This window comes from Pempheris klunzingeri, chromosome 7, assembly GCF_042242105.1.
Source record: "Pempheris klunzingeri isolate RE-2024b chromosome 7, fPemKlu1.hap1, whole genome shotgun sequence".
NCBI classification, from domain to species: Eukaryota; Metazoa; Chordata; class Actinopteri; order Acropomatiformes; family Pempheridae; genus Pempheris; species Pempheris klunzingeri.
The window spans coordinates 2,908,572-2,932,021 of NC_092018.1; the positions used below are offsets into that span (position 1 = coordinate 2,908,572).

At 42.5% G+C, this 23,450-nt stretch overlaps 1 protein-coding gene across 1 annotated transcript; it reads right to left on the reverse strand.

Moving 5' to 3' along the window:
- Positions 1-204: 204 nt before the first annotated feature.
- On the reverse strand, positions 205-22,168 carry LOC139204393 (solute carrier family 12 member 2-like). Its single transcript, XM_070834414.1, has 27 exons — positions 22,093-22,168; positions 21,641-22,017; positions 19,973-20,095; positions 19,746-19,821; positions 19,342-19,437; positions 18,575-18,714; positions 18,365-18,475; positions 17,546-17,654; positions 17,310-17,437; positions 16,619-16,703; positions 15,890-16,038; positions 12,714-12,821; positions 11,934-12,057; positions 11,674-11,775; positions 10,748-10,903; positions 9,435-9,534; positions 8,628-8,739; positions 8,389-8,529; positions 7,593-7,699; positions 6,925-7,004; positions 6,697-6,837; positions 5,965-6,078; positions 2,526-2,637; positions 2,339-2,425; positions 1,105-1,240; positions 941-1,008; positions 205-411 (listed from the first exon to the last, which is right to left on the reverse strand). Exons 1-27 carry the CDS (start codon positions 22,166-22,168, stop codon positions 276-278), a joined length of 3,294 nt encoding a protein of 1,097 aa, XP_070690515.1. The 3' UTR covers positions 205-275.
- Between the last annotated feature and the right edge of the window lie 1,282 nt (positions 22,169-23,450).

The following is a 23,450-nucleotide window of genomic DNA, read 5'->3' on the forward strand; positions in this document are numbered from 1 at the left end:
ATAGTTACATCCCTGTGAGCGTAGAATAGACTGCCTGTTACTGCGGAGGGTAAAACACACAGATTGTGCTGATTAATTTGTTAGCGAGACCTGACAGAGACGTGCTAAAATCAATCATTTAACGCTTTTTCTTTTCACAGCAGAAGAGTTTCAGGTGTGAGGACATAAAAGTTTAAGCGTGATAACACGTGCAGCTGCAGGAGGTGGAGCACTGTAATAAATACGACACACAGCATCTGTACATCTGTGTGTGTGTGTGTGTGTGTGTGTGTGTGTTAGGAGTAGAAGGTGAGGACGCTCTGGTGGTTTCCTCGGACCAGCAGCAGAGGCGGGAGGTCTTTGGTCAGAGTCTCCAGCCAGCACATGTAGAGGGCGCTGGACACGGTGCCCTTCCTGGCCAAAGGCATGCTCCTGCAGACACGGAGAAGATTTACAGATGCATCTATCAATAAATACATTTAAATAATTATATTTTGATAAATAAAACTGGAGAGTTTGGTGTTTGGTTCGCTGCTGAAGTCGAGATTTCTGGCGCAAAACACTCATTTTGAGAAAAACAGCCTTTAAAGACATGAATTTAAAAGAGATGCAAACAGACAACGTGAAGTAAAATAAACTCCTTAATGTGTTTTTGGGATGTTTTCTTCCCACTAGACTGAAAGAAGATGTGTTATAGAAGCAAAACAGCATAAAATCTTAAAATTTTAGCCTTAAAAGGTTAAAATTTTCCAGAGTAAACTTAAATATTTAAACTTAAGTATAGTTTTGAATTCGACTTCTAGTATTTTGTGTGGTATTAGTACTTAGGAACACCCGGTCCAGGTTTTTGGACGACCAGGTTCATCCTCAACCGGTGATGATTAACTAATGAATAACGGTCTCCATGGCGACAGGAGGGTGCAGTGGGACACTGACGACGAGGAGGACGGACGGTTCTTACATGACGATGAGCTTCGCCATGCTGGAGTGTTCCTTCAGCAGCTCGTTCAGTCTGATCTGACGGTTGGTCTGAAAGTCGAAGACAACATGTTTGACAAGGATGTTTTAGCAGCAGTGTGTGTGTGTGTGTGTGTGTGTGTGTGTGTGTGTGTGTGTGTGTGGGACCTTGGCCTTGTAGAGCTCCAGTTCGTTGTCGGTGATCCTCCAGGGCTCCTGGGCCTTCAGCCTCTCTGCGGCCTCCTGCTCCATGTCGTCTTCCTTCAGCCTGTACGGCTCCACCAGCTCCTTGAAGCTCAGCTTGCTGCAGAGCCACACAGAGACGTTACAGCGTTATCGGCTTCAACCGCTCAGCTGGAACCGATCCATGCACCGAATATAGTTTATTATCATCACAGAGCGTTCTTAATCAGCTCATTTAGAGCTTTGTTAAACTGTTTTCCTTTTGAATCTTAAGTAGCTCTGTGCAGGATTTGAAACTGGACTTGATATTGTTTCATTTTTCAAAACTAAAACTTCCATCTTCTCCAACTTCTCGAGCCATTAGAATAATTTTTTTTGATAAATACTCTTTAAAAAATCTGCACATGGTGGCTTTTGTTATTTCAAAATCTAATTATGTAACTTTTTCTTCTATTGAGAGGACTGTTGTCATCTTTTTGTGATCAATATTGTTTCAAAACGATCAGTAATGAATGTTTTTTGGGGGCTGTAACTAATCAGCACTCTGGTTTAGTCTGATCTGGGACAAATAGGACGGGATTCAGGATTTGGGACAACTGCTTGTAATTCGGGACTATTAATTGGCAAATGAGCCAAACTTTCCCAAACATATTAATTTTTAAATTTTTTTATACATCTTTTACGATGGTGTTTCTCAAAGTGTGGTCTGGGGGATGCTCAGTGGTCCTAGTGGGGGTTCCTGTGGATCCCCACCAATTTATTTTCAATATAATTCTGTAATAAATAAACTATAAACAAAAATCCTACCAGATGGGACAAAATCTTGTTAAAACGGTTAAAGTGATTTGTGTCCCTTATGTAGAAAAAGTTTGAAAACCACTGTGTTTGGTGAGTCTGAACTTAAAATCTAAGAATTATATGCAAGTAAAGAAACGTTAAGGATCAATTCATTCATTCCTGCAGTGCTAAACAAAACATGGACTAATGTTTAAACAGTATTTTCCACATTTGCTGTGTTGAGTTGAAAGTTTAAATAAATTACTGTCCAACATTTGATTGTTGTTAAAGTCTTTAGTGCACCAGAGTTTCTAGATACTTTAAATATCTTCATTATTTGTCCACTTTGAACTAAAAATCCATCATTACATCGACTGCCAGAATAAAAACCAGTCAAGATTTAAGTGGACTAAAGGAGAGCCGAGGCCATCAGGGCTCGTACTTGTGTTTCTTGGGTTTGGTGTTGATGTCTCCGAGGACGTGGATGTCGGAGAAGTCGATCCTGAACCTGCTGAGCAGCGTGGCCATCCTGCCGGGGACACACGACATCACACACCATCACGGCACGGACCGAAAACAAAATGATAATGAATGAGGAATAAACGAGATCGCAGCATGGTGTGGCTCACGCTCGGCGGTCGTGGTCGATGCGGTTGATCTTCCCGCCGATGAAGACGCGGATCCTGCAGTCGCCCCACTTGCCCGTGTTGGTCAGCAGGAAGGGAATCAGCAGAGTCAGACCTGCAAACGCAAACACACACTTTAGTCACACACGGTCACGGCCAGTCCTCACACTCCCTCACACACTCTCACACTCTCTCACACACTCTCACACACTCTCACACACTCTCACACTCTCTCACACACTCTCACACACTCTCTCACACTCTCTCACACTCTCACACACTCTCTCACACACTCTCACACACTCTCACACTCTCTCACACTCTCTCACACACTCTCACACACTCTCACACTCTCACACACTCTCACACTCTCTCACACTCTCTCACACACTCTCACACACTCTCTCACACACTCTCTCACACACTCTCACACTCTCTCACACTCTCACACACTCTCACACTCTCTCACACTCTCTCACACACTCTCACACTCTCACAGTCTCTCACACACTCTCACACTCTCACACACTCTCTCACACACTCTCACACACTCTCACACTCTCTCACACACTCTCACACTCTCACAGTCTCTCACACACTCTCACACTCTCACACACTCTCTCACACACTCTCACACACTCTCACACACTCTCACACACTCTCACACTCTCACACACTCTCTCACACACTCTCACACTCTCTCACACTCTCTCACACACTCTCACACACTCTCACACACTCTCTCACACACTCTCACACTCTCTCACACTCTCTCACACACTCTCACACACTCTCACACACTCTCACACACTCTCTCACACACTCTCACACTCTCTCACACTCTCTCACACACTCTCACACACTCTCACACACTCTCACACACACTCTCACACTCTCTCACACTCTCTCACACTCTCTCACACACTCTCACACACTCTCACACACTCTCACACACTCTCACACTCTCACACACTCTCACACTCTCTCACACTCTCTCACACTCTCACACACTCTCACACTCTCACACACTCTCACACTCTCTCACACTCTCTCACACACTCTCACACTCTCTCACACACTCTCACACACTCTCACACACTCTCTCACACACTCTCACACTCTCTCACACTCTCTCACACACTCTCACACTCTCTCACACTCTCTCACACACTCTCACACACTCTCACACACTCTCACACACTCTCACACACTCTCACACTCTCACACACTCTCTCACACACTCTCACACTCTCTCACACTCTCTCACACACTCTCACACTCTCACACACTCTCTCACACACTCTCACACTCTCTCACACTCTCTCACACACTCTCACACACTCTCACACACTCTCACACACTCTCACACATACTCTCACACACTCTCACACACTCTCACACTCTCTCACACACTCTCACACACTCTCACACACTCTCTCACACACTCTCACACACTCTCACACACTCTCACACACTCTCACACTCTCACACACTCTCTCACACACTCTCACACTCTCTCACACTCTCTCACACACTCTCACACTCTCACACACTCTCTCACACACTCTCACACTCTCTCACACTCTCTCACACACTCTCACACACTCTCACACACTCTCACACACTCTCTCACATACTCTCACACACTCTCACACACTCTCACACACTCTCACACACTCTCACACTCTCACACACTCTCACACTCTCTCACACTCTCACACACTCTCACACTCTCACACACTCTCACACTCTCTCACACTCTCTCACACACTCTCACACTCTCTCACACACTCTCACACACTCTCACACACTCTCTCACACACTCTCACACTCTCTCACACTCTCTCACACACTCTCACACTCTCTCACACTCTCTCACACACTCTCACACACTCTCACACACTCTCACACACTCTCACACTCTCACACACTCTCTCACACACTCTCACACTCTCTCACACACTCTCACACTCTCACACACTCTCTCACACACTCTCACACTCTCTCACACTCTCTCACACACTCTCACACACTCTCACACACTCTCACACACTCTCACACACTCTCTCACACACTCTCACACTCTCTCACACTCTCTCACACACTCTCACACTCTCTCACACTCTCTCACACACTCTCACACACTCTCACACACTCTCACACACTCACACACACTCTCACACTCTCTCACACTCTCTCACACTCTCTCACACACTCTCACACTCTCACACACTCTCTCACACACTCTCACACTCTCTCACACTCTCTCACACACTCTCACACACTCTCACACACTCTCACACACTCTCACACACTCTCTCACATACTCTCACACACTCTCACACACTCTCACACTCTCTCACACACTCTCACACACTCTCACACACTCTCTCACACACTCTCACACTCTCTCACACTCTCTCACACACTCTCACACACTCTCACACACTCTCACACACTCTCACACACTCTCTCACATACTCTCACACACTCTCACACACTCTCACACTCTCTCACACACTCTCACACACTCTCACACACTCTCACATCTACGCTTCAATCTGGTGTTCATATTAAAGGTCCCAAATGATATCATACTTGTATCTGGAGGTCCTACTAGAGCTGGTTTCCATTGATTTAATGTTCATTGTGTTTTTTTTTTTTCAGACATGGCTGCTGCAGCTTGTTTGTTTCAGATGATCAGAGTGATCTCTGACATCTTTGTGTTACCAGGAGCTCAGTGAGACAGAGAAGCGAGCATAATCAAGTGCTTCATGTGAAGGTGTCTTCATGGTGTGAATGATGAACGGCATTGTGGGTCTGTATGTTTGTCTCATGTGCTCCTCAGCTGAAGAATAAACTCTAACTAAACTGAAGCTGAACCCTTTAGTCTGCGTCTTTTTGTTCTTTTTTACATCTCAGCCTTGAAAACTCAGCTTCAGGCTGCTGTGACTGAACATTCATTCCGTCAGTCTGAAGTTGAGGGGAGTTTTCTGTGCACTCTTTTCGGTGAAACTTTTGTGTCTCGTAAATGATCTGAAGTAGCTTTACTTAGTTTAATCTTGTTTCATGCCTACGATGTCTCATCACTTCCTGTTTCACTTTGTAGTTTGTTTTCACTTCCTGCCTCTGAGTGTTTTCCCGCCCTGATTGTTTCCACCTGTGTTCACTTACCTTGTGTGCAGATTTAGAGTCAATTCTCTGAGTTTGTGTCGGAGCTTTGAGCCGTATTTTGCTTTTGTACTTTTCCTCTTTAAGAGTGATTTTGAGTTCGTTCCTGTTGTACTTTGTCAAAGAACTTTTCATTAAACACTTTTTATTTTAAACTCCTCTGTGTCGATTTGCGTATCTGGGTTCATGCCTCAGAGTTCGATCGTGGCAAAGACAAAGAAGGAATTACCCACAGTTCATAGCGTGTCGATATGCCGTGTAGCAAACTGACCTCCATCGTCAAACAGCCACCAGACGTCTATGGTTCCTTTGCCCTGCTTCTTCTTGAACTGCTGGCTGCTCTCCAGCAGACGCTGGTCGGTCAGACTCAGAGGAGATTTGGTCTCTGTGGCAGACGACAACACACGACATGATACGACACAAGGTCCTTTTAGAGACATTCAGAAGTCCTCCCCAAGTGGAGTATGATTTATATTTATAAATTTTACTTTATACTTTTACCCCACTGGATTTCAGAGATTTTACATTAAGAATATATGAGCTCATAGATACAATACATAGTTATAGATTAAGACGCAGATTCTTAATCTTTTTGAGCTGTTGGCAGCTCCACCAAAGAGAAATTTCCCCTCTGAACTCCTCACACGGTCTCATATGATGTATAATGTCTGCAAAATGAGGTAAAACACTCGAATATTTCACAAAAAAGATTCGTAAGAAGTGAAAATAGGAATAAAATAAATACACATTTGTGTAGCAGAACTTTTTTTGGATCATTAATCATGTGAACAGCTTCCGTTGGGAGCCTCTGTGTGAAACTATGTAATAATATTATTATACTTACTATATTATTTGAAGCTGAACTTGCAGTGAGCTGTTAATACTTCTGTACCTCTGCATAAAGAAGCAAAAGCAATGTCTGCCTCCAGTCTTTGTGCTAAGCTTCCTACACCTGCTGGACATGAAGACAGTGTGAGTGTCGGCCTCCCTCGTCCTCCTTTACCTCTAATGATGAGCGGGCTGCTCTGGTTGCTGGTGGTTTTGGAGGGACAGGAGTCTGAGTCGGAGTCTTTAGCCAGGCTGACAGAAACCACCACCTCCTTCCCGCCGGCCGGGGGCTTCTCGTGGGACGACAGCAGCTCATCTGCAGGGACGACCAGGAAGACGCTGCAGATACAGACTGTGCAGCAGGTAGACAGACAGGTAAACAGATACAGGTAGACAGACGTACCTTGACCCTGGATGTGAGAGACGTCCAGTCCGTCCTGCAGGCGAAGGATCACCACTCCGTACTGCAGGTCAAAGGCGTCGCTGGGACATAAAACACACAATTCAAGTTACAGGAAATCTAGTTTATGGAGAGACTAAAGAAGAAACTAAATAAATTCCAGTTCCAATTCTATAATTCATTAGATTAAAAACTAATTTAAGCAGTCTGATTTCAAAGTAAAAGAAGAACCTGGACTAGTGCAAAATTATATCAGCCTTTGTTACAGTCAGTTTTCTATTACTTTAGTCCTTGTTGTTCTCCTTTATGTTGCCGTGTGTGCTGCTCTTTATAAATATAAGTAAGAACGGGGATACAAAAACAGCAGAGGACACAAATGAATTAGTTTGGAGGACAATTTTAAAAGTTCAGGTTTATCATGAAGCACCTTGTAGCTCTCTGTGACGGAGTTTGTTTGAGCGTCATGAGTTCATTTCTGGTGGTTTTGGTGCTGAAACGGATACTTCCACATTAAGAAAGAAGGTAAAACATGTTTCTCTTCTCTTCACTTTGCACCACAAACTCTATAATGTACAAACCGGTTTCTCTCGTCGTGAGCTCCCAAACTTCCACCATGTTTGGGGAAAAAAAAAGTGTTAGTGGTTCTTTGTGATAGACTCGTCGGTCCTTACTGTATAGTGTTGATGTAAATCTCCACGTCTCTCATGTCTCCATCGCTCCAGTTGTTCTTGAAACCCATGACCAGCGTGTTGGGCTTCAGGCGACCCAAACCGACGGCCTGCAGATCACAGAGCAGCGATGGGATGTGACTCAATAATACATTTGTGTGGCCTTTTAAATGTGACCTGTGACTGTAACCAGGGAAGTTTGGTCTAAAATAAATGAATAAGTGAATCATTAATGTCTCTGGTTTGTATTTATAGACCAGCTGAAAAGCTGCTGTCACTCCTACACTGAGATCATTTTCATTATATCCACTTGATAGAGCTGCCAGACCAATGCTGGAGGATCAGTCAGTGTGCTGGTGTGTTACACAGATATTGTGTTTGATCTGAATTGACCCTTTAAAACACAGAATTGAAACAATAACACAAACACACCAAATGACCGAGGCAGCAGCAGAGGACCAGCAACTCCTGTGTTCTGCACTGTAAAATCAGTGTTTTTATGAATGGAGTCTGGTGTGTGTGCAGAGAGCGACACAGCGGCTGTTTGTGGTTAAACCAAAAGGATCTTCCAGGTCTCTCTCTGTAGGGATCCTTTCCATGATGCTGTCACACACTTAGAATAACACTCTGAGCCTGTCAGTGGATCAAACAAGCTCTTTTAGTGGACCTACTGTGATCAGGATCACGTTACAGCCACTGCAGCCTGTTTCCAAAAGTCATTTTAACACCAGAATATGTAAAAATAAATACCAGGTTTTGAAACACTGGAGTTGTTGTAACATCTACCAGGTGTTCGTACCTGCATGAGGAACTGCGCCCCGTGCCTCAGGCTGTCAGAGAAAACAGGAGTGTAAAAGGCCTTGATTCGTTTTTTATTGAGCCAACGCTGACAGCGGGCGTAATCCTGGAACAGCTCCTTAAAGTTCGGCCGACGGGACACCTGGAAGGAGGAGAGGCGATAAGATGGAAGATCAGATTTCTATCAAACGATCTAGAGGACTTGATGAATGTCAGGAAGAGATGTTCGTCTGTGCGTACAGTCCTGACGTGAGCGCAGACCATCAGGCCGACGTTCTTGGTGAAAGAATGGACCAGCTGGAGCAGAGCTGGACGAGCGTTGGGATAACCAGCCAGCACCAAACACTGCGGCCTGTCAACAGGGAAAACAACCACTTAGAAAGACTGCAGGAGGTTTAGATTCAAGGGGTTTTAGAGTGACTTCTGGTTTGATGTTTGATGGAAATGATGTTTTCAAGGTTCTTTGTTTACTCCTGTTACTCCTGTTGTGTCACTGTTACAAGTTTTCTGCTGCTTTTCTTTTAAATCTTGGATAAATCAAACTTCTTATGGAAAAAACAAACATATACCCTCCATATTATTATTGTCATAATAAACAAATGAACAATTAGGCACAAAATTATGAATTAAAAATCTATTTTGCTGATTTAAATAATGATTTTGTTGCTTCTGCTATCAGAATTGAGTATTAAAATAAAACCCTGTGATAAAATAAGATTATAGTCTTGCTTCCCTGACATGTTATAGGTGACTAGTTTTCATCTATTACATTATTAAATTTTCCTTTTGTTATCATTTAATCTATCTATCATCGATCCAAGGGAGGAATGATTCTTTCTGCAGGCATAAAACCTCCAAGTGTTAAACCTGATCCTGCTCCTACAAGATAAAGTTTAGGTATGAATTTAAAAAATCAATCATCAATAACCTCTGAGCCAAAGAACGATCTTTGACAATGAGGGAAAGAAGGTACCTGCTTCCACACAGGTGTTACTGCTGATGTCTCTGCCTCATGGTTTTTACCTTAAAGTGAAGCCTCGAGCTCACCTGAAGTTTTTCACGTGGTCCTCGACTCCGGTCAGGTTCAGACAGTGAGTCAGAGCCTGGTTGTAGATCAGAGCCTGAGTGGACGAACCCCAGTTCACATCTACAGGACACACACACACACACACACACACACACACACACACACACACACACACACACACACACACGATTTGATGATTTTAAGTGTCTATAAAGTGGAAAAAGAAGGCAGAGTACAGTAGAAAAGGACAAACAAAGGTCGGGAATCTACAATATCCTTTAATGTCTTTAATATTTAGATTTTTATTACATATTTTTTGTGAAGATTATGAAGATTTTTCTTACTTTTTCTCCAAAATCTTGTCTATCTAAGTCTGTCTAAGTAAAAAGGTAAAAGAACAGCACTTATATCAGTTTGTTTACTTTCCAGCCTTTATCAATACATTCCCACTCCCACAGTCACTGTGTGAGTGGGAATGTATTGATGAAGGAGGATCAAAGCTTTGGTCTTCTGATTGGTGGTTACGTCTTTATTATGCATCAAACACAATAAGTTTGAAAGCAAAACTATTGACGATACAATCAAAAATGTTTTATTGCAAGTAAAATGAATATTATGTATTAACCCTTGAATGGTTTTCATTTTTTTATCAAGACCAAATGATACGATTAATTATTTTTTCAAACTCATATTGATGAGTCTGAGTTTGAAAAAATTATTAATCGTATCATTTTTCATTCTGATGAAATTGGGTCCACAAACCCTGAACACCGTACAAGGGTTAAAATGTATTCATAGGAAAACAAAAGTTTTGGGATTTTCAAAAACATTTTATACAATATTTGACTTTTTGGGGAATTTTTGAGGGTTTCAATCGATTTTTTTATACATGCAAATAAAAGCAGGTGGATAGAAACAGAGTCAGAACAAAAAAGTCACGTCAATGTCAGTTACATTCATCCACCAACTCAGCTTTTAGTGCCAAATGTCCCTGACGTCATGTTACCTTACAGAAATATGATCCCAAAGAGTTTCACATTATAGAAAAAGAGCACAGGCACTGGATCAATACTGGTACGTCCCTACTGAAAAGGTCACAAGCCACAAAGGTTGGGAACCACTGGGTTAAAGCTATTAATGAATAAATCCTTGTGGTAATTGTTGTATTTCAGCAGAAAAATAAGATTTTCCTCTTAACTTCAATACAATATGTGGCCATTAGAGGAACAGCATCTCCAGGGCGCTCAGTTATTGATAGCTGGGCCTTTGCTTGAACCCCAACAGACTGTTTGATCAGTCTTATTGGTAAAATGTGAAATCTTTCTGTTCTCACCAGGTTTCTTGTAGCTGACGTAGATGTAGAGCGCGAGGACGATGAGCAGAGTGACCAGAGCCGCCCACCAGTTGATGACAAACATCACCACGCAGCACAGGATCGCCCCGGCAAGAGACACCCACATGTTGTAGTACTTGAAGCTGGGACGCCACCCTGTGGCGAGAGACGGGAGGGAGGCAAGGCGAGACATGCTAGAAATAACATTCTGCAAAAAGAGTTTTAGTCATGCAAATGTTTCTTAAAGCCCCTGATGGAGAATTAAACACAGCTGCTACTTACTTCAGGTGAACTTAAACTAGCTGTAAAAGTCGAGACCCATAGTGACGAGACAATGTAAGACGTCAGTATTTTAACATTTCTTACACTTTCTTCTATATTATTCAGTTTTAAGTCGAGTAATATTTATATTAATCTATTTATTTTATCTATATTGTCATGGAAAAGGAATAAAAACAAAAGAATAGACTAATAAAAGTGGCTAGTTAGCAAATTTTAAGCTGCAAAGACAAAAGTTCTTTGCCAGAAAACCAAGATTTCTTCGACAAAACTTTCTTTTACCACATTGCTGGTGGCTTTGTGGCCCATTTGGCATCTTTGCCAGAGTCGTCAGAGTTGCCAATCTGAGCCTGCTGCTAAGTACATACATGTCAGTATGAGAGAAGAGGCAAATTAAGCAGAAACAGAAAAGTGTGGTGACTTTTCTCAAGTCCTGAGACAAAAGTCTGACCTCCTACAGCCTGAATCTTTATATGACACTTTTAATGTGACCTAATCTTTCATTTTCACCTAAAATACATTAAAAAAAGTGAGAGAACTTTTCAAGTTTTTAAAGCCCAAGTTGACTCTGACGTCACCAGAACCCAAATCAAAGCAAATCAAATAAATCTCATCACATATGAGGAGAAGAATGAATGAGTCTTTACCTGGAGAGTTGGCCAGGGAGGCGTGGAAGACGGAGAAGTTAATGAGAGCATACGAGGCCAGGAAGAAGTTGGAGATGATGGGAGCGATGATGTTCAGCTCCGCTAACGGACGACAATAAGGAGGTTTAACACCTGATCGCTTCTTATTGAAGCTTTAGCCACAGTTGGATCAAACTCAAAGAGTAAAAATTACAGTTTGTGTGTGGGCGGAGCAGCAGCAGCAGCAGCAGCAGCAGCAGCAGCAGCATGCAGCGGCCTACCAATGAGGATGAAGGCGAGGCCGATGCAGAAGGTCAGGACGTAACCACGAAGAGGCTCGTTGTTCTTCCCATAACCCTTTGCAAACATGCCCAGCCCCGGGTAGATGTTGTCCTTACACAGAGCCTGCAATCACAGCAACGTGGTTAACTCAAGGGCCGCTTACTGGCTTCCTCTGGCGCTTTAAACCACACGTTGTGGTCTTCATCGGCGATGAAGACTGTGAGATGCTATTGAAAGCTATGGAACAAGCTAATAAATGGACCTTCAGTTCAGGGTTTTTTCCTCATGAATTCACTTTGTTCTTGGTCATCTGCTTTTTGAATTCAGCCGTTCACACGAATACACAATAAATACTCTAAATACCTAAATTTGCCTAATATTGTATTAATTTGGCCTCATGTGCATTTCATGTACTGTATGCTGTATGTATAGATCATACAAGCATGATATATATGTGACATGTACATGTATGTTTAAGTATATGTTCATAATAACGTGACATAACTTGAAATAGTCATGTCTATATATGTGTATGTGTATGTATTTATCTTTATACTGTATATGTGTGCATGTAGGAGTATATATGTATATGAATATTCATGTTTTATCTGTGTTCATGTGTTTTTTGCAGAAAGTTAAATAAAAATGATTTCAAAGAAAATCATTCCTTATGTTCTTGTTTAATCTGTAGTTACAGTCAAAGGTTCTACTTTTGTCTGTGTTCTGTGATGTTGTTGTTGGTTTTCTAATAAACGAGATAAAATAAAATGATGTCTGACCTGGAAGACTTTGGGCGCGCTGACCAGCGAGGCCAGAGCCGACGACAGAGTGGCCGAAAAGATCCCGGCACTGATCAGAGGACCGAACCCCGACACCAGACTCATCGCCTGGAGAACACACACACACCTTCAGCTTCACACTGGCCAGTCAGATCATCCACTCAGGGTTTGTAAACAAGACAAGACTTTATAGACAAGACTTTAGTCGACCCAGTTTACCCATAATCCTTTGCAAAACAAGGAAGTACAACGTCAAATTCAGGTTTAACAAAACACAACAGCAACAATCAGATATTCTGGGCAGTTAATGATATTCTGTATATTGTTTTTCCTCAAATAGTGACCAGAGCTTTTATTTACCTCAACTACAGACGATATTTGGTCTTTATTGGGGAGATCAGATGCCAACAAATCAAATGTAAGAGTATGTTTGTTATGTGGGACAGTTTTCACATGTAGTTAATTAAGATACAACATTAATGATTAATAATAATGATGATAAATGTTTGCAAAATACAATCCACTGTGCGTCATATTGATTCAAAGTGCTTTTTTCTTTATCCAGTAGGTGTCAAGGTTTCAGAGATCAATGTGTGAGACTGTTGCAGTAAGATTTTTGGTCTTGTACTAACTTTCCTGTTGACAGTTGCTTATATTTATGTAGATTACAGCACAGGTGTTGACGACAGCCGTCCTCACTGTCACCACAGTGAGATTTCAGAAAAGCATCTGTCCTGCAGTAATTTGACTTTTGAAAACTAGAGTCAATCAACTATGAAGCACGTGGGTTAAAAATGTGTAAAGCTCAACATGTATTAGAGCTTTATGTCTAATTCCCTCTTTTAAAAAAGTACATTTGGTCACCGATGTGTTGAAAATAGCATGTTTATGCTATTGGGTTTATTAACTTTACTTATATAACAGGCACCTTTCTTTACCCCCGGCCTTTATTTGAGGAAATACAGTAAATATATACATAGAAACTAAATATTCTGATTGTCTAGTTCCTTCTTAGAACAGCAGGCTCGGGTTTAGACTCCAAATATTCTTATCACTGAATGAATTGAAGGACAGATGGCGGCTCAAGCATCCATACCTACCGACATCATGTGACGTCTGTTGGCATGTGACAGGGCGAGAAACACATCCAGATGTTAGATTTATTCACATCTGCTCTCTGTGAGACAGATGTTACAGATGCACACGCTACAGAGCAAGTGTTTCTGTCTGCAGCGACGGACGAGATTGTGCACAACGTCAGCGATATCAGTGTCAGTAAGCTGTGTGTGTGTGTGTGTGTGTGTGTGTGTGTGTGTGTGTGTGTGTGTGTGTGTAGGTGGATGTTGTCAATGCTCTCATTCAGCTCTGGCTCTAACCAGCAGGAATCTTGTGACTCAAAACAACAGTAACTATTATCACTGCTGCACTTTGTTTGGGAACAGCTCCGTCTCTGCTGCTGCTGCACACACACACACACACACACACACACACACACACACACACACACACACACACACACACACACACACACACACACACACACACACACACACACACACACACACACAGAAGTCATCTACAACCAGAAGCAGGATCAGAGCAGCAGTCTGACACGATTCACGCTCGTGTTAAACAACCTTTAACAGGATCTTTTTTAATTTGAGTCTGTTGATGCCAGTTCAGAAACAAAACTGTGACGACACCTGCTTTCTATTTTTGTCAGTAAATACTAACATACACACATTGAACAGAGTCAATAGTCAATATTGTGACGAAACCTTAAATATAGAATACAACTATATAAAATAAAGCATGCAAAAACTAAAACAAACGATTCTTAATATGATAAAAAAACAACATAAATAGTACAAAGAGTATTGAGACAAAATAGTCCGACACACAAATTAAAGTGCGTGTCATTATAATGCAAAGATAGTTAAAGGTAAATCATGATTAAAGGGAAACGTCGCCACTTTTTATGAGGATATCCTGTCAGTGTTGATGGTAAACGTAGTCCACTGCAGAAATAGATACCTCAGGTCGTGTTGTATTGTCTGAGTGCAGAATCTGTTGCACTTCCTGGTCACCGACGCTGCTATTTGAGTCACTGGTGAGCAGAAAGAACTACATTCTCTGTCAGCTCGACCAATCAGCTTGTTCTGCTGCGATTAATGTAAAGGTTGAGTCTTGTTTTTGTGTTTTTTTGAGCTGTTTGCCGGTAAATCATGTCATGGTAAATGTAGGACTCAACTTTCTCTGTCAATACAGCATGCAATGAGATATTTAGAGCTTCAAATGACTGAACTTCCATATAAAAGTGGCAAATTTTCTCTTTCAGGTAAATGAGTCTGACCCTGGGGCTGAATTTGTTCATCCAGGGAGCGGATGTGATGAAATTGCTGCTTTTGTTTGGCGTTTATGTATGTCGACGATGGGAAGTAGGACAGCGTCGTATCCTGACACTGCATTGCGGTCGATGTGTAGGCTTCCACCGAAAACAATAGCGGTGGGTGTTTTGATGCACGTCACACTCTGTCAGTGTGTGTTGGCCTTTATGTAACACGCATTCCTGAGATTGTCTGAATATTTTGAGTGAAATAAACGCAAGATACCTGATTTTTCATCATATCCACAATCACAAATTCTAATATCTCTCCTCTTATTTCCTGTCACCTCTCTACTGTCCACTGTCCAAGGAAAAAACACCCCCTAAAAACCTACTACATACTCTAACATAACAATCAATATATTCAGGTATTTGTTCCAACTCCTATTCCCCAATATTAAAGAAAGAAAATCTTAAAATCTTGGATCTTAACATCACTGATTTCCTCATAGCTGCTATCAGCTGTGATAATATTTGAATCACTAACCAGGGCTTTTAATTATATCCTATAAAACATCACAGTTTTCCAAAGTTCAAGACAATGTCTCCAAATGTCTCAACTAAAAGTCCAAAACCCAAAGATATTCAGAAGCCTTGCTAATAAATGAGTCAGTGGACTAATTACAGATCATTTTAGCACTAAATGGGTTCAATATATCTGAAAAAAACTCCATCAACCATCAATCTTTACAGTCCAGCCTGAGCGTCCTGAGCAATCAGCATCATTCCAACATCAGTGAAATCAGTTTTTTCTAAAAATCGACCCGTGAGCTGAGTGTGTGTCAGTTACCTGGAAGTCGTTCATCAGGCCGAACTGGCAGCCTCCCTCCTTGCAGATGGAGAAGTCGTAGCCCAGCGTGCAGGCGGCGTCGGTGCAGTTCACCGTGTCGCTCACTGTGTCGTTGTGGTCACCGGTTGCGTCTCTCACAATGCAGGAGCCTGCAGGAGGAGACGAGCATCACACGGTCAGCTCACCTGATCTGCTTCCATTTACACCTGGTCAGAGCCGTTTATGGACATTTTGGGGCCCTTAGCGACATCTTCCCCCCCAAAACCACAACCTGTCTGTCTACAGCCTTATGGCCCCCCAGACATTTTAATATCCCTGGAAGTAAATTCATGACAAAGCAGACTTTATTACAAATAAAGTTTATGAACAATCAAAAGGAAGCCCAATATGAAAACTATAAATTAGCCCCAGACTAAGGGAGCTGTTAAAGCTTTGGAGTTTTTGCAAAGTAGCGCTGTCTGTTGCCACCTGATCCATAAATCACCTGTTATCTAACCCAGGGCATCTCTTCATGTTTGTAAGGTATTTACCTTCAACAGCGTTTTAATATTAACGTTCTAACTCTCAACATAACAATCTACAACCTATTGAATCTTTTGAAAATTCAGATTTGGAAAGAAAGTTTTAGAAGACAAGTTACAAATCCAGGAAGCTTCAACAAAACTTGTATGCAGAATTCAACAAGTGCAGAATTGATTTACTTATATGTTGAAACGTATATAACATTACCTGCAGAGATGGCGACAGCCACGTAGGTGATTCCTGTGATGAGGATGGCCAGCAGAGTGCCTTTAGGGATCGCTGACTGAGGGTCCTGACAATGGTTGAAATAATGGAGTTTAATGTTTGCTCAGCTCAAAGTGTATTTATAAAGTTAAAGCCTCGAGCTGCATAAAAACTTAAAACCATGGTGAAAATATTGTTCTTCTGGGGATCGTAATAATATTGATAAACTTTATTCATATAGCACATTTCTCAGAAAAAGAAGTAAAGTAATATATAATCTGTAAAAGATATCAAAAACAGAAGCTGAGATATAGAGTTGTGTATCATCTGCGTACAATCGGAAACAGATATCATGTTTGCAGGAGATAGAACCTAATGGCAGCATGTAAAGAAAGAGACAAATCTGCTTTTGGATTAAACCTTGGACAGAAATATTTACTCTTTCTGAAAAGAGATTCTCCGGGACCTCCGGGATCACACAACAGTGAAATCAGAACTGGTGTACTAACTACTAACTATATCAGTGCAGCAAGATGAGCACTGCAAGCACTGTTATTTTAGAAAAAACTATATTTTCAGCATGATCTTCATTTGTAATTTACTCTTTTTTGAAGTCAGCCGTCAATAATACAAAATAAGTCTGCCAAATACTGTAAAATACACTTAATGTCAGATGCAAATAGTAAAAACTCACAGAGAGGTCTCCAGAGATGTTGGCTCCAGCCAGGATCCCAGTGGCTGCAGGGAAGAAAATGGCGAACACCGAGAAGAACGTCTCCTCGTCTCTGAAGTCTGGACCCAAGTTTTCTAAGAGGATGGCAGCTGTAGGGGGAGAAAACCAAAACAGAGGATTGTAAGGGCTAAACTTTTTTTTTTTTTAGCACTGAATAGACCAGAAGTTCAGATGAGACCAAGAGGGAGCAGACTGACTGTGGTAGCCGAAGAATCCTTTGGGCTCTTTGTTTTCCACTGGCATGAAGCTTCCTATGAAGTAGTTGGCGATGGCTCCCAGCAGGATCACCAAGAGGACAATCTGAGCCTGAAGGACAGAGAGACAGAGCCAATGAGGAAGGATCACATAATAAATTACCACATTACAAGCAGGAACATTTGCTGATGTGCTTCAATCTGGGGAGCTGCTTTACATCTGGACAGGAAGCTCAGGATGGAAGCTCATTTCTGCCAATATGAGTCATTTTAATGAGAAAATATTGACTTATTATGTCAAAATAATCAAAAACTCTGACTAAATAATGACTTAGTGTCTCAAAATGAATGATAAATAATGCTATCTAATGTTTATATATGTATTATAATAAACTTTTACTTTACTTATTTCAAAATATGACTTAATATCTCAAAATACAGAGAAACGTCCTCAAAACTTGCATTAGTCTATTTTATACAAGTTTCAAGAACAGTTTTCTCATTATTTAGAGAAACTAAGTCAGTATTTTAATAACGTTTCTCATTATAATGACTTACGGGATCTTTTTCTTCCATAATAGATTGCATAACATGCTCAATTTGGACTAGAGGAACAACAGGACTCACTAGCAGGTGCACTGCACCATCTTAGATTAGCTTGCCAGCATGGCACCATGCATATTTACTACATTTACACATAAAGTGAGGAAAGAGAGTAGTAGCAGCTGTTAGAGGCTGTAACATCAGCTGCAGGACCTCAGTAGTTTACGTTGAGCATCATTTGTCTTCTGCTTGTGTGATATTAAGGACTCCCAGTCCTACCTTGGCCTCCCACTCCATCCCAGCCACAGAGATTCCCAGCAGCAGGATGACAGTCAGAGTCCCGACGATACGAATGTCGTTCAGCTCGTCAGTCATCAGAGCATCAACATCCTGCAACCAGAGCAGGAGGAAGAGCGCTGTGAGAGTCAGTGCTCGGTAAACAGACAACACACAGACGTTTGAATGGTTGCACCAGGAAGTATTTCTCACATTAAGCATCTCAACGACTGTCTCAGCGAAGCCCACCACGTACATGGCCACAGCCACGGCGTTGGCGAAGGCAAAGATGAGACCGATGGAGCCTCCAAACTCCGGCCCCAGACTCCTGGAGATCAGGTAGTACGCTCCTCCTGGACAGCCGTGAAACAGAGTTATAATTAGGATTAAGTGGCACTTTAACATGAATACTGGCTGCAAACACACTTTCATTGCTTCATTTTGAAATATGCTGGCAAAGTAATCACTTTGAAAAGATGCTGACTCACTGGAAACACTGGCACACAAGCTTTCTCACAACCAATAGAAATAACCCTCCAAGGCTTTGTTGTGTTATTCTGACTTTTTCTTTTATGTTAACACTCTGTTTTCTTTTATTTGTTGAATAAATCAAATCAAATCAAATCAAAAGCCGGAGCTTTGAATATTATATCACAAATGTTTGACAGCTGGTTGGGGTTTTAAAAAAAAAGCTTATTCTGTTGTTTTTAAAGTCCCTGAATCTTCTGCATTTTAAGGAAAACTGGGAGATAAATCAACTAAATTACAGATAACATTTCATGTTAAAGCTTTTATGGGGGGGAAATGTGCAGTATCTTGGCATTGTGATTGACTTTAAATGAACACCATATATTGTGTGTGTATGAAAAGTCTATGTGCTGCTATGATCTGCTACGACAACATTTATCCCCAGGGAGACAGTAAAGGCTGATCTAATGTAATAATCTCATCTAACTTTCAAAATAAAAGCGCTGTCTCACCCCCTCGCACGAAGCCGTTGGTTGCTATAGCAGAGGTAGACAGACCAGTGATGGTGGTGACCAGAGTGGCCATCAGGATGATCGCTATGGTCAGTCCTATTGAACATAAATCAATCAATCAAAGAAAGAAAGAAGATTTAAATGAGACAACTGTGATTGATTGATGTGTAATGATCACAGTGGCTAAACACATTAAAACAGATTCACCATAAATATCTCAAGTAGCAGTAAGATACGATGCAGAGGTATAACTTTGTCTTAGTTTACCGGCTCAAACTTCCCTGTGGTGTTTGAACATGACACCGTTATTACCACACCAGTCATGATGAAGGAAAAAAATACAATCAATCCACTGAGGGAAGTTTTACTCTGGCTAAAGTCAGACTTGATTTATTTGCAGCTACCGATTCCAGCCTGTCCGACAATCCAGGACATTCGGATGAAGAGCATCACACCCCAGATATTCAGCATGCAGCGGATCTGCAACACACACACACACATGGTTAATCTCATGGGGACCAGCTTGTATCTCCAGATGGGAGATGAAGGAATGAAACAGTGTGATTGATAAAACAACGTCTCGCTGATCAGTTCATTTGATCAGATCGCACAGAAACAGTTCAACACTAACCAAGACTCCTTTGACCCAACCAAACTTGACAGATCCTCCTTTTGCATCCTTTGCCGCCAAGGCCGCCGCCTCCTCAGCCGCGGATGGCTCCTCTCCATTGGGCAGACCGTCCTCAAACGGTTCCTGGCAGCCAATCACAGCCGAGATGGAAAAAAAAAAAGGTGGGAGACAAACAGGTGAGTAAAGGAGAAAATGAGGGAAAAGAGGATTCAAATAAATGTTCTGTATCACAAGTTTGAACAGCAGTTTTGTTTGATTGTTTGTTGCAGTGAAATATTTTGTTGGTCATGAAGAGTTTCACATATTCAGTAGAAAAATAGGGCTGTTTTTTCTGATTCATTCAAAATAAAATACATTAATTCTTAATGAAAAAGTTTAATAGATAATTGAAATATTGGTTCTTTGACATTTAAAAGATGCAAATTTTCATTAATGACTTTCCCTCACATCCATTAAAAACCTAGAAAAGTGCAGACTTTACGACTTTACATCCATTTCAGGTGAACAGCAAAGACTCGCTGCTCTCCTAATACACATTTCCCAAATTTTACAGCATGTCGCGTCAGGCTGATCCTTGTGCTCCTCAAATTAAGATAGAAATTTGGCACCTGAACCTCAGAGTTACTGAGATGGACACAAAGAGACGTTTAACTTCAACTGAACTAACACAGCAGAGACTGAAACCTAATCTTGACTTGCTCAGAACTGGTTTAAGTGCCTCCCTGTGTGTGGAGATGCTGCGAACATAAGAACACGCTGTGCTCATAATGCCGACCACACAGTCATGTTTAATTTATAGTGGGGGTCGAGGTCGAGGCCTCGCTGAGTTCTCTGTGACATTAACCAGGAGTGTGTGCAGGAAAATATAGTTTTCTATATGCTGAGAATGAGCTTTGTGTCGCTTACAGCTCTGAATTCAGCGAGACGTCACCCAACCTGCAGTCGGAGCACTATCAGTGTACAATGTACGTCTATGGTACAGCTACCTAGTTGTAACAGAGGAGTGGGAGCGTGGCAAGGGATGCCTGCAGGGTCATGAGAGGCAGCATTGTGTGTGTGTGTGTGTGTGTGTGTGTGTGTGTGTGTGTGTGTTGGGGTCATGCCTCCAGTGATGTCACTGAACCCACTCACAGACTCTCAGATGGGAGTCGAGGGGAATGTTTTCTGTTTAAGACGTCTGTTTGCTGAGATACACTGACTTGTCGATGTCAGCTGTACATTAACCGTACGTTCAGTGAACGCCTCACCTTAGTGTGGCACAGGTGAGGTGTGTCAAGCACCAAGCAGGAAGCTCATATTGTATATTTTACTACTATAAGTGCTTACAGTGTGAACAATCCTACTTTCCTATCAGGATAACAGTCCTGCAAATTGTTTAATATTAGAATTACTATTAGCATTAGGCCTATATTACATTTCTTATCACTTGTGTTATTCCTCTTTTATAAAGACCAATATTCTTTACATACTTTGCTGATAATGTTTATTAATGAACTAACAATTCTTCAGTTAAATTCTTATTTGAGCTTTAAGATGTGTTGCTACATTAAATTTAAATAAAAGGTCTGAATCCTGCTTCCATCTTTGCTTGTTGGTGCCATCCTAGCATCCATGTTACCCTCACATGTTGTTATTCTGACTGAATAAATAAGTATTGTTTGTTGTTACTCTGTCGAGTTCATCGTGCAGCTCCGACAGCGACGGTCTGGTCAGCTTCTCCCCGAAAGGCGCAGCTGTCTGCCGGTAGAACTCGATGTTGGGCACAGCGTCTATGGTGTTGTGTCCGAAGGTCCTCATGTAGTAGGTGTTGGAGTGGGAGTCGGAGATGTGCGTGTGTCCCGTGCCCGTTGAATGGAGGCTGACGGAGTCGCTCCTCGCCGTGTCCGGCTCGTGGGAGACATCAGGCGGGAGCCCGATGTCCATGGCGCTGCCCAGCACGCCCGAGTCCAGGAACCCCACCATCCTGAACCGGCTTTTGGACTCCTCAGGGTGCTTGGATCCATCGGTGGAAGCAGGAGCCGGAGCAGGAGCCGGAGCAGGAGCAGGAGCAGGAGCAGGAGCAGGAGCAGGAGCCGGGGAAGGGGCCGGGGAAGGGGTCTGGGTCTGGGCGGTTGCGGCTGCGGATGATGCTTCTGTCACCACATCCACCTGGAAGCGGCTCTGAGCGCTCTTCAAGGACGGTTTCTGGCCCGACATGTCTGCCCGGAGAGACGACACACCCCGTCCAGAGAGTCACTAATAGACCGAGAGGCGAACGGTCACCGTGAGATAAACACCTGCTCCAAAACCAGCGGGATGTCCAGGCAGCATTTAGTGCCAAACTGTCAGAGCGGACACACACAACCGCAGACACTCCGAGGAAAAAGTCACAAAAGTGGAGTCCAAAATAAACATTTAGAGACAAGAGTTACACACAAACAGTCATTAACTCCTCTGCTGTCCTCTTACAAGCTGCGGGGACTGTGCGCGCCAGGACGCACGACAGAGATCAGTGCGTAATGTGCGTAAAGGACACCAACTCTCTCTCTTTCACTCCGTGTCTCTCTCCGTCTGTCTCTCTCTGTCTCTGTCTGTCCTTCCATCCACCAGCTGGCCGGCAATCGTCCCCTCGGATGGTGACTCAAACGGTTTATTGTCATCTCTCTCTCTCTCTCTCTCTCTCTCTCTCTCTCTCTCTTCCTCCTCCTCCTGCTCTCGCTGGACTCTCGAGACATCCGAGCATGTCGGGCACACGGCGGAGAGGAGGAGGAGGAGGAGGAAGGAGAAGAAATGAGGGATCGGTGTCCGTTACGCACCAAACCTTTGGCACGCGTCCTGACGCATCCAAGTCTGGAGAAACAGAGAGGAGATGATGATGATGACGATGATGATGATGATGATGATGATGATGATGATGATGAGAGAGCAGTAAAGATTTTTTACCTCACATAGTTTTAGGTAACACTGGAGCATAAATCTGCTCATTTGAGGTGAAGTGAACCAAACTCAAAACCAGAACTGTGCTGGAGACAGAAAGAGATTTCATAAAACAGGAACACTTTACATAATAGAAACATTTATCCCAAAGTGTGTGTGTGTGTGTGTGTGTGTGTGTGTGTGTGTGTGTGTGTGTGTGTGTGTGTGTGTGGGGGGGGGGGGGGGGGGGGGGAGAGAGAACACACAGTTTGGGGTCCACAGTGTTTTGTGGGGTTATTTGTCTGAACTATGTTGTTACTGACAAAACTAAAAGTGTGAAAATATTAGTTTGGTGATGGTTAAAGTTAAAGTCAGGGAAGGGTTAGTGCTTTTAGTTACAGTATACACTGTGTGTAGTCACATGGTGTGTGTGTGTGTGTGTGTGTGTGTGTGTGGTAGCAAGACAAAGAGATTTGTCACTGCTGGTGACACACTGAGACATCTACACAGAGGCCTAGAGTCGCACACAGGGAGGAGAAGGGAGCATGTGTGTGTATACGTATGTGTGTAGTATGTGTGTGTG

Excerpts from the sequence above, each read along its gene's own strand:
- LOC139204393 (XM_070834414.1), bottom strand. The coding sequence starts at position 22,168 with ATGTCGGGCCAGAAACCGTCCTTGAAGAGCGCTCAGAGCCGCTTCCAG. Across the intron at positions 22,018-22,092 it reads GGTGACAGAAGCATCATCCG|CTGCTCCTGCTCCGGCTCCT; the intron begins CAGCCGCAACCG and ends CTGCTCCTGCTC. Across the intron at positions 11,776-11,933 it reads CCTCGCCTTCATCCTCATTG|CGGAGCTGAACATCATCGCT; the intron begins GTAGGCCGCTGC and ends GTCGTCCGTTAG.